We start from the raw sequence: 12,349 nt of genomic DNA, 5'->3' as shown, positions 1-12,349 counted from the left end.
GATTGTGATGATGGTTGCAAAATTCTGTGACTATACTGAAACCACTGAATTGTACACTTTGAGCGAATTGTATTGTATGTGAATTTTATGTCATTAAAGCTGTTACCAGAAAAAAAAAAAAGTGCAGAAGTTTGACAAGTCACAGAAAAATAAATGTTGTATATAAAATAGAATACACTCAGTTGTAAAAACGGTGAAACAAAATCCCTTGGCCTACTTCTGCCTAAAACTCACAGACTATAAGAAAACAGAGGTGGATATACTTCTTCTCATTTTTACAGATAAAATGTTAGTGGAACATATAGTGAGGGTAAGTTTTTCCATTTTATTCTTTATTGACTCTACACTGGGAATAAGTAATCTTTCTTTACCTTTACACTTTGTAAGAAGTCAAAAGAGAAACTGAAAATAAGGTAAGATATCTTAGTAGTTTATTGTTTAGTTCTAGCTGTTATTTCCTGCTTCATCCTGCTTTCCCCACTGCTTGGATTAATTAGGCAGCCAGCTATTCTAAAGTCACACATTTCTACTTGGAGAACATTATGATTCTTCTTCACTTCACAGTTTCATTTGTTTCTCTGTGGGGTTATACCTTAAGGTTTTTTTTCCCCTCCTGGAAGAGAAATTACTGATAAAAATGATCTTGCTTTATATATCTTAACGACTTTACCTTTTTGGAACATGTATTAGGAAATATATATTAATAAAGAAAAGGGTAAAATAATTGTAATTCTTAAAAATCTACATGGATTCCTTTTAGTTCTGTATATGAGTAAAGATTTTTTTTCAAGTTTGTTCAGTTAAGGTGTGAGTGTTTTTTTATATGTATTTACCCTTTTTACTTGACATTTTAGAAAAATTCTATGTTTTTGAAATGAGGGGAATAGTCACTTTTACTTTGGAACTATCGTTTTCCTTTTACAATGTCATCTTTCAAGTTTCTTGATATACATTTCAAATCTGTAATCACCTTAAATGTTTAAGCTGTCTCATGGTATTGTATGAGTTTTTTGTTTTTGAGGTTTTATATATGTGTGTGTGTGTGTGTGTGTGTGTGTGTGTGTGTGTGTGTGTGTATACATATGTATATATATGTATGTATATATTACTGAATTAAATATTTGCTTAATACATGAGTATAAATCTCATGAACTATAATTTTAGAATTAAAATTTATTCTACTTTTGAAGAAAATAATAGGAATATAGAAAGGTGACAATGGCTTATATAAATGACACTGATTTTATTTTTTGTGGAGACATAATTATGTGAAAACATTATTTGGAAGTTTTCAGTAACCTCAAAAATGTTTAATGACTTTTTAAATCTGCAGAATTGAAAAGAAGATAAAAAATTTATTATTTGTCATGAGTCAAAATAAAAGCTGTACCACTGGGTAGTCACGAGAGTTAAAAAAAAGGAAGAAAGAAAACAGAGGTGGAAAGTCAAAGCCAGAAGAACTAAACTAGAAGCAGGCCTCCAGCAGGGTGGAGACAGGGGTATCTGTCCACTGCAGGTCTCTGCTTTCTAAAGATGGGGAAAGGAAAAGCCCTTCATACTCACATATGTACACTCACACATCTCCACACACATGAAAATACATTCGTGCATGCACTTATGTGCACACATATGCAATCATATATGCTCACATGCATGCTTGCACTTGTACACCCAGTCTCACACACGTGTTCATGTACACACTCACACGTGTGCACGCACACAGTAAAACACACACACACACACACACACACACACACACACACATACACACACCTGGGAATCAGGGAAGGGCTACTTACTTCAGGCTGCACATACCAGGCCCCTGCCCCATTATCCAGCTGCAAACAGCTGGCTCAGGAAGAATTCCCTCCACTCAAAGAGATGGAGCTCAGGATCTACATACTAAAAATAAAACCAGGAAGACAGATGGGAAATAGGATAGGCAAAGTACACCCAGCATTTGCCAAGGGGCAAACGAAATTCATAAATACAGATTCATCTAAGAAGGCAAGCAACACTGATAAGGAAATGAAAGGATCTGACCAAGCATAAGAAGTAAAATAAGAACTAAAACCATCTCAGAAATGAAGGCACCACTGAATACAACACATGGGCAAAGCTGAAAGTAAAAACTTGATGAGAAAAAGTAAACAAAATGGGGGAAAAGCATGAAAAAGATTGAAGAGAAAAATAGCAATATGAATACAGAAAATACTTAACATCTGCATCTGTGTCCCTGAAAAGAAAGTGAACATTAAAAAATTTTTAATAGGAAATTTAAGAAAACTTTCTATACATATTAAAATCTACGAATTGAAAGAACATGCACACATATTTAAAAAGTCACACTGAGTTCAGTCTTTGCCTTTTTAAACTTTATTTGCATGTATGGCTTCTAAATTACTATACAAATTCCAATACCCTTTAATTCACAAACACATAGCACTGTAATGAATGAATCCACACAACCACTCTAAGTACCACTGCTGTCACTACTGCTCATGGTCCATTTCGTCTTCCTTACTTTTCATCAGCTTGGACTTTATTTACACTACACTTGAACTGATTTATTATTATATGGGGTTTCCATAGCACTGCACCTCCCCTCCCTCCAGACAGGCCTTAGTAACCAGTATGAAAACACACTGAGTCCAACAAAACTTAGCACTCTGAGAAGAGTGTGAGTGAAGGTTTTGAGCACAATCATTTCCTTTTTCCTAGATGCAAAGACTCATTTCTCCCATATACACCTACTTTTGGAGTTCTCTGGAGGTTTCATAAACAGCTAGAAGGTCAGGAATATGATCAAGATGTTTTTATTTTGACTTTAACTATAAATATGTATTTTTAAAGTTAGTTTGATCTTTCTGCTAAAATTCTTAACTTTTAACTAGCACTATGGAAAAAAAAAAGTTCTTCCAACAGCTCATCTTTTCATAAGGGATGGATACTGAAGCATAAAATGTTGGGCCAAGACTTAAAACATTTAAATCTCTTTCATTTTCCTCCCATGTTGAGTGCAGATGTCAAGGGTTCAGCAGTTTATTTAATTCTGTAAATAGCACAGGGCAGCCTCTTGCTGCACCTTCAACTAATAAGGGAACAGAAGCACCACAGCATCCAAGTCCCCAAACACCACCACTCAGAAAAGACTCCCCATGTCCGCTCTAAGCCAGGCGCTGCTGCGGGCCTGCTCAGATGGAGCTCTGGACTCTGGGATTGTGCCTTGTTTGTTGTTGTTTTTGCATTTGTTTTAAGAATGTTTCTAGTTTCTGCAAATGTGTTGATCTTGTTTTTCCCAGTTGTCTTAAGATGATTTGGAGTAAAAACCACAAAACTGAAGAAAGCTTGCTGGAGGAGCCAGCCAAGAAGATGCACAGACTTTTGAACTGTGCAGACTGGTGTCCAATCCCAGAACCTGCCCCAGGCAGCAGGGTGACCTAGGTCACTTCATCTCTCTGAGAACACCACACCCATCCCAGGATTTAATATAGGGCTGGGCTTGGACTCAGACAACATTGGTCCCCTCACCAGGCCAGATAATCAGGGAGAGTTGGCAGTTCTAGAAAAAAAACACTTGAAGGCATAGGCTAAGGGACTTGCCTGCAAAGGACAAGCCCCTTGGTAGCCTCAAACTGCTGCTGCAGGCTCTAGGCCATCCTACTGCAGGCCCAGCCTCTCTCTACCCCTCCAGCCCCTCTGGCCTCCACAGTTGCCATCTATGCAACCTTGGATAGGGCCTTCCTGCTCAAGGAGTGCTGGTCAGAGAATCACGCACTCACCTGCTTCAGCCTGAGAACAATGAGGATCCCTTAACCTCTCTACAAGCAGCTCTGGGGGGCCAGCCTTCTGGGGTGTTGCAGTGGGCCCTCAATCTTTCTTAAATGGTCCTTTCTTGGCAATATAACTATAACAAGTGTTAAATGGCCTAGAGACAGCCCTAAATTTTTAAAATTAGGTTTATTTATTAGACACAAATCCCATACCAACAGATAACATCACAGAAAAGCATAAAAGCACAAATAGATGAAAAAAAGATCAACACAAATATTACATAATAAAGTACTCTTCTAAAGAAATCTTAGGCATTAATGAACTCTAACTGTGGTAATGGAGTTTAATATCAATAGGCAGAACCTTGTTTTGCTCTTTATACATTGAGATTAATTGAGCTGAACTCTGAGAGATCTCCAATTTATTTTCCCGTTCCTAAAAGGATTTTTGGAGTCTGTTAAACAGAAAGGTCTGAATACCCTGCAGGAAAAGGAAAGAAAACTTTCCAACATTCAGGCCAACAAAACAAAGACTGGGCCAATTGCTTTCACCAAGAGGAAGAACAGGATTCTACAGGCAGAGCTGGCCAGAGGTGCGTCATCCCGTGCCAGGAAATTGCAGCTACGCTCATCTTGTCATTAGATTCTGTCCGTGGCCCTAGTCTTAACACACCAGCAGTCATCTCACTGTGGCTAAGTGGGAACAGAGGGGACCCCACGGCAGCCTGTTGCCTCTCTACTGGACAGGGCAGAGCTGGCCCTGGCGTGACGCAGGGACACTGACCACTGACCCAACACAGAGGCCGTGAGCACAGCACTCTGCTATTCCAGTCTGGTCTGCTCCTGGTCTCTCCAAATACACGGGGCGGGGGGTGGGGGGGGAGGGGCGAGGGGCACCTCCTTCCTCACACCTTCCTAGCCCAGCCCAACAGGGAGAGGAATGCTGGGGGCGGGGTACTCCCACCTGACAGACAGCTGAGACGCACCCTCACCTCCGCAGCATGCACTCTGCTGCATCTGAGGTGCTTTTAGGAGGGTCACAGCAAGAACGAAGTTTTATAAAACCAACACTGTATTGTGTAAATGTGCTGAGCTAACATTACCTACCACATCTCCTAACCCCAACCTATGAAGTCACATTTAAGCACTTTCTTTTAGAATTAAGTGCCAGGGAAACTTGGCTTTCCACCCATAACTGGTGGGTTCTGTCTCAACACAGATCATTACTTACTTTTGCATTTCAGGTAGCAGTAACAAGGTCTAGAACACAGGTCTCTTTGCTCGAAGTCAATTTGGAAAATGTAAAATATAATAAAACTATAGAATTTGAGAACTCGCAGAGACTTTAGAGATCACTTAGCTCTTCAGGAAACAAGTTTATTTTGTACTCTGTGACATCACATTTTTTACAATTCTCTGCCTTCCGCCTTCCATGCTATTAAGCTCCACAACATGACTGCCCACTCCTGCCTCAGAGACAATTACAGAAGTCTCTTTATCACTGACAGACGAGCCAGAGCCCAAGCAATTTCTATTGCGTGATCTGGACTATGCCATGATATTTACAACTAGCATGGTAGTGATGTAGGGAAGAGGCATGAGAACTACATAAATGGACTAAGTGTTAAAATAGGTGCTTCTCAGCCCTACAGCCAGATCATGAGGAACCTACGGAACAGAAGAAGATTCCTGCTGGGATTACTAACAAACTATTTTCCCATACCGTGAAAGGAAAACAGTCTTTAAGTGGTACCCTACACAAATTAACCCAATGTTTATTCCCTACAGTCAGATTATGGGGAACCTATAAAACAAAGGCTGAGATTGGTAGCATGCTTTTCACACCACATACCCATATTGTCAAAGGAAACTGGGAAACAAAGTCTTTAAACTGTAATTCATAGAAACTAAGAATCACGTGTGAACTGAATTCCTCAAACACTCAGGGTCTGCCTCATTCTCTGTCTCTGAGCGGAGACCACATTCTGTCTATAGAACATTACTCCTTCTCTAATGAACTTTCCTTTGTCTCTGACTCTGGCGTGTGCTTGAATTCTTATCTGCACGCAGTCAAGGCCCCTTGGCCTTAATGCAGGACTTGAGTCCCCACTGGGTGGGGGGCGGGCAGGCATGGATTTGTCTAGTACTAGTCAGCTTTTTAAACAGCTTTCACTTTTTATTTTAAACAATGTTTCAAGGCTGAGAATAGACACTCAGCAAAAACTGAAATTACATATAATTCCAACCCCAGAAGGCCCTATTGAAAAACCATAAACCAAACTCTGCTGTTAACACAATTACCCTTCTAAACTCTTGTGTTCTTCACGGTATTCTAAGAACCCGGGTCTGCACAGGTGAACAAAAAGCCACCTATTGTCTGCTGTTAATCTGCTTCATGTCTTAGAATGTGTGGGCTTCTAAAGGGCTTCAAGCCTTGCTCTGTTTAATGAAAATTAGGTATAATCTGAAAAGACTTATAAAGTTCTCCCTATTTTCTTATTTGTATTTATTAGTGGACAACTGGCAAAGCTGATGTCTTTGGATGACAAACAGCATGTGTCATTGTGAAAGTCCCAAGTTTAATGATACATTGTGGTTCTATAAGAGAGTCTCCATGATTTGCAGAAGCACAAATAAGTTTGTAGGGGTAAAGGAGCATCAAGTCTGCAACTTACTTTCAAATGGTTCAGAGAAAAAAATTTATTTATACACATACATAGAAAAGGACATAACAAATGTGTTAAAATGTTTAATGTTCTGGGAATCTGAAGGAAGGATATGTGGAAATTCTATGTATTATTCTTGCAACTTTTAAAATCTGAAATCATGTAAAATACAGTCTTAAAAAATAATTTTAAAAGGGCTGGGAAGCAGAAGTGAGGTTACAATATTTCATAAAGCTACAAAGGGTCCTTGCAGCAATCCATAGAACCTGGGTGTTAGTCAGGGTTCTACAGAGAAAATGATGCATATATAGAGATCTATTTAAGGAACTGGCTCACTTCATGGTGGAGGTCAGAAGTCCAAACTCTGATGAGTGGGCGGGCAGGCTGGAGACAAAAGGAAGTTACATTTGGAGTCCAGAGGGAGTCTGTGAGCAGAATTCCTTCTTGATGGGGAGGGATGGGGGTTTAGTCTTTGCTCTATTGAGTTTTTCAACTGATTGGAGGTCTACCCACATTAGGGAGGGTAACTGCTTTATTCAAAGTATGTTGATTTAAATGTTAATGTCATCTCAAAAACCAATTATCTGCCAAGTTGAAACAGAATATTAACCATCACAGCCTGAAAGAGGCTATACTGTCTTCTACAAAAAATCATAGCGCACACTCTGAGAGGTTTCTCAATCTCATAAAGGATGGCTTCACCCGCCTTCCACTTGGCAAGCTGTCAGGGTAATCAACAACACAAAACACCTGCCCATCATCAGCTTTTAGCCAGAGAAAATAACTGAGCTATCTGCTGTCAACGAAGGCAGCCCACGGGATACAAGGTCAACTTCACACACACCCACACATAGATACACACTGAAATGACTGGTGTGTTAACAGGATTCCAGTGGTTGGTCCAACCACCAACTAAAACAAAATCTCGAACTGGGGTTGTGGGCAGTGAAGACTATAAAACACTGATGTAGATTATCTTCCTTTAACTTCCAGATCCAGCCAAACCAAAAAAATTATTTGTATTCACTATAATTACATTATTAGAAATATTTAAGACAGCAGTTTAGATCCTGTGGTAGAGCTCTTTTTCATTAATCTACCACTGAGATTATGCCATAAGTTTATAAGAGCCATAGCAAACATTATTTCAAACACTGCAGGAATAAAATAGGCTGGTTATATACTAAACTAACTGGTTTATCCACCCACTGCAGGGATGATATGGGTCGGTTATAATAAACTGACAATTCCATTCAGGGATGCAGTAGCCCATTAAATAGCAAACTGACTAGTCCATCCTTCATTGCAGGGATAAAGAAGGCCAGTTATATAGTAAACTGGCTACTCAATGCACCCACTGAAGGGGAGATATATGTCAGTTATACAATAAACTGACTATTCCATCCACTCAATGCAAAGATGCAGCAGCCCAGAAACAAAGTAAACTGGCTATTCCACCTACTCATTGCACGTATGCAGCAGTCCAATTATATAGTAAACTGGTTGTTCCACACACTTACTGCAGGGATACAGATGGCTTCTTACACAATAAACTGATTATTCCATCCACTAAACTGCAGGGCTGCAGTAGCCAGTTTATACAGCAAACTGGCTATTCCAACCACTCAATTCAGGGATGCAATAGGTCGGTCATATGGTAAACTGGCTCTTCAACCCTCACTGCAAGGATGTACTAGGCCAGTTTCATAGTAAACTGGCTGCTCCATCCAATCACCACAGGGATGCAGCAGCCCAGTTACAAAGTAAATTGGCTTCTACCCACTCACTGCAGAAATATAGTAGGCCAGTTACACAGTATCCCAGCTATTCCACCCACTCACTGCAGGAATGCAGTAGATGGTTACACAGTAAAGTGGCTGTGCCATTCCATCACCACAGTATACAGTAGGCTGTTAACATAGTAAACTGGCTGTTCCATCCACTCACTGCAAGGGTGATAGGGTATGTAGTAAACTCACTATCCCATCCACTCACTGAGGGATACGGGAAGTCGATTATATATTAAATTCCTTCTCCTAACTACAGGGATGCAGCAGGCCTGTTACGGAGTAAACTGACTTTTCCACCCACTCGCTGAAGGGATGTAGTTAGGCCAGTTGTCTACATTGTACAACATCTGCTTTAAAGACCCATGGAAGAAATCTCATATCTACCCATTGTAGAATTTATCACAGAGATTCCATGATTCTAATACTGGGTATGATCTGCCGCCATTTGCTCCGGTTGCCAGATCTTATGTCTCCATTTTGTCTCCTGACCTTGAATCCTGAATTAAAACTATTTTCCTACCTTGACTGTTCTGCCCCAACTTTCACTTTGAGATCTTTCTATTAATTTGAAGCTTTTGTCTTATATCTTGCTTAAGCATTCTGAAATTCTTTTTGGATAAAGATTAAATATCAATATAAAATGGACACATTTTATAAGCAAACACAAAACCATGCTTTAGAATGCCAAGGGGACTCAGAAATAGATTACCTAACTTGATCCCCCTCATTTTAAAGATGAAAGACTGAAACCAAGAAAGGTTAAGAAATCAAATGGAGCCCAAAGTTATATAGGCTGAACTGCAAAGCCTAAAAAGAACTTGACTCATGTGAGCCATCTCTCACCATCCAGTTCTATTCCATACCTGAGTTTAGAGCAGAGTTCAACCTTGCCATCACTTCAGAGAATTCCTGAACAGTCTTTAGAACTAGGCCCTGCCTCCTACCAAGCACACACCTCTCAATTTTAGTCAGATTTCTGACTTGCTAATTTGCCTGGCAGGCTGCGTGAAAAATCTGCTACCAAGGCCTGAGTTTCCATTGTTTGTGCTGTTACCAAATACAGAGTGCTAAAAAAGTTACAAAACAGTACATAGAGCACAACACTATTTAGTGTAACAAAAACAAATATTCCTACTTGTATAAAAAAAGATAACCACAAAATGTTTGTAGCAGTTATAGTGTTATTACTAGGTGGTGAGATTACAATTAATTTTTTTCTTTTGGCTTATCTATAGTTTCTAATTTTCCCTCTAGTAATCATAAGGATTTGGATAAGTGTGTAAAAGACAAAAATAACACATAAAAGCACTCTATTAAGAATAGATAAGGAGTCTATCTCAGTCTGAAGTAGGATGGCACAAGTCTTTGAGCCTGGGGCTGGGGGCTGTGGCTCTGCAGGATTTCTATTGGGAGCCCATCTCTCCTGCGCTCCCACCCTTGTACGGCTTGTTTCAGGTCCATTACATGCAAACCTGTAACTTTGGCAGAAAAGGGAGATGAGGAGCTTATTTTCAACATGAATCATGCAGCCTGAAGCACTTAAATTCTAAGTTTCCTTTTTAAAGTGGCCTTCCTGTCCAGAATAGGCAAATGTCCTTCCATTTACAGGCCGTGTGGTTCCTTTAAAGAGAGAGAGGTTTCTACCTGTAGCCACTATAGCAGACAACCGAAACTCAGACCACTCACTGAGGATCAGCAAATCTGGTTTGTGAGAAAGATTAATTCTGTTCGTAAAAGATCATTTCTGTAATCCCTGAGCCTTTCAGGATCTAAAGATACATAAACTCTAAGCAGAGCCCTAAGGTGTTGGGGTGTGTCCAGCTCCAGGGACATGCCCTTGAATATGCGGTCAAAGCCTTACTACCCTTGTCATCTGCTACATGGACAATAAAAATGATGTTATGAAGCAGAGCTCTGCCATCAGCAGGGAATTCTGGGGGAGCAACTGCCTCCTGGCCAGTTTCCCTGGCAAAGTCATCCTAAGCTTTTGTTGCAATAACCTGTTTTAGCCATTTGGTAATACTTCTTTCTACGCTGTCTTGCATACTAAATATGAGGAAGCCTAGTTGGTATTCCAACAAATCTGTCCTTTTTACCATCTTTTAGAAAAAAAGAGTGCCCCAGAATAAGTTTGGAAAAGCAATCTTTCCTAGCAATTATTAAGCCTTTTTAATGCCCAATGAAAATCCTCTAAAATACAAACAAAGCTACTGCCCAGTGCCCAGGTGTACACTGCAAGTCAAATCTTTGCAAACTGACTTCAGGTCTGCAGGTGTGTTCTGTCCTGGCCAGTATTCACTCTGCCTTAGCATAGCAGAAAGGACAAAATCCATGGTCAAGTACAACGACAACAGAAAAACCTGGCAGCAGGGGGCTGGCCAAGCCTATGACAGACCTATCACACTGAAAACTACCAATGATATTGGAGAAGCATACTTACTGACTCGGAGCTGCTGAAAAAGTTACAAATGTTGAATGAAACAGAAAATCCACACACTTGTATATGAAATATGCTTTTTAGAAATATGTATATATATTTAGTAGAAAAAGATCTGAAAAGACATACACCTATATTTTAACATAGATAGTTAAAATATCTCCATACTAATTGATAGTAATGGAGACTATCAGTGACTTTTACATATTTTGTATTTTTCTACTGTAAGCATAATTTTTTGCAAAATATAAAAAGTAATAATTACTTAACCTCCATGAACTTTAAGATAAGTAAAGTTGTTTTAAAAAAATGTGGAAACCTCAAAGGCAGAGCCTTCTTTACGGGCTCCTTTTTCTGAACACTAACCCATCCTGCTTTAGAAACCTCCAACGATTTTCTTCTAATCACTACCTAGCCCAAAAAAGCCCCACAATTCCCTGCAGATGACTGAATTCACCCCCTAACAACACATGAACCCAGGCCTGGTTCCAGTACCCTTTTCTCCCACACGCTCCTGCAGAAAAACAAAGGCTGGGGGAGGGGGCGGGAGTAGGGGAAGGAGGAAGCCCCGACTCTGTAGCCACAGCTAGTGACAGGCCAGAAAATTCCGCCGGGATCCAGAGATCGGAAATTGCCGGGAGCAAAGGACCTCTGCAAGGCCAGGCTCCTCGTGCAAGGGTTCTGCTGCCCAGTCCACAGGCGGGGCAAGGCCAAACCCCCTGGGGCCCCTCCTGCCGGCCGCAGAGAGAGACAGCCCGAACGCGCTCTGCGCCCTGGCTGGCGTGGAAGGAAGTACCAGGCCAGGCCTGTGCAAAGCTGGCTAACTCCCAGAGAACTGCGGCGGCTGGAATGGGGGCGAAAAGGGGAGGCCCCACCCGAAGCTATGCTTCGGCGTCAAGTCAGTGTATGGACCACTGCTGGGCCGCGGGGGCGGACTGGTGTGATCGTGCTCAACTGATACATTCGGTAGGCACGGGTCTAACCTGTCTTTTTCTGCGAAGCCGTGCAGCGCTTTGCTGTCACTACTCGGGGGCCTGTGGCTCAAGAGACAGCGCACAAGGGTTCCCCTTTCTCGGGGTGGAGCAGTGGACGCAGCAGGATGAAAGGGGGACCCAGGCAGGGCACCGGGCCTCCGGCGGCCGCCTCACCTTGGGGTCGCGCTCGTAGTAGTGCTGCTGCGTGCGGATCCAGCGGCCCACCAAGTGGTCGCGCACGGTGTGCGCCAGGGCGAAGAAGTAGTCGCGGGGCGTGGCCACGTTGCGGTCCTTGACCAGCGTAAAGTGCAGGTGCCGGTTGAAGCTCTTCCGCACCTCGGCCACGTCGCCCAGTCCCGCGATCCCGCGCACACTGATCTGCTTCCGTTTCTCACTGTCCGTTAGCGGCTTAGCCATCGCGCTGGCTGAGGGGAAGGAAGAGGAGAAGGAGAGCAGACAGGTGACGCGAACACCGAAGATGCTGAAGCGGCTCTGGGGCCAAGGTCTGCAGCGACGCCCGCGCAAGGGACCGCGCCTGCGCTCTGCGCCCGAGGCGGCGCGGGGTGGGGCCTCCCAGAGAGGCGGGTCCGAGGGGCGTGGCTTTAATCTTGGGAAATTGGCGGTGGCTTCCCATTTTATAGATAAGCTGAAGTGACCTGCACACGGCCACCCAAGAGTTAGGATCTGACCCCAAGTTGGCCAAACCTGG

General features: G+C 42.1%; 1 protein-coding gene across 1 annotated transcript in view; it reads right to left on the bottom strand.

The window, feature by feature from the left end:
* PYGB (glycogen phosphorylase B) overlaps positions 1-12,057 on the bottom strand; it is a 49,061-nt gene extending 37,004 nt beyond the window's left edge. Inside the window, exon 1 of the mRNA XM_016124523.2 lies at positions 11,815-12,057. Coding sequence (XP_015980009.2) covers positions 11,815-12,057 — 243 coding nt within the window. The remainder of the gene's footprint in view (positions 1-11,814) is intronic.
* Between the last annotated feature and the right edge of the window lie 292 nt (positions 12,058-12,349).

This window comes from Rousettus aegyptiacus, unplaced genomic scaffold (assembly GCF_014176215.1).
Source record: "Rousettus aegyptiacus isolate mRouAeg1 unplaced genomic scaffold, mRouAeg1.p scaffold_m13_p_12, whole genome shotgun sequence".
NCBI classification, from domain to species: Eukaryota; Metazoa; Chordata; class Mammalia; order Chiroptera; family Pteropodidae; genus Rousettus; species Rousettus aegyptiacus.
The sequence above is the reverse complement of the archived record's forward strand: the minus strand, read 5'-3'. Positions and strand labels throughout refer to the sequence as shown.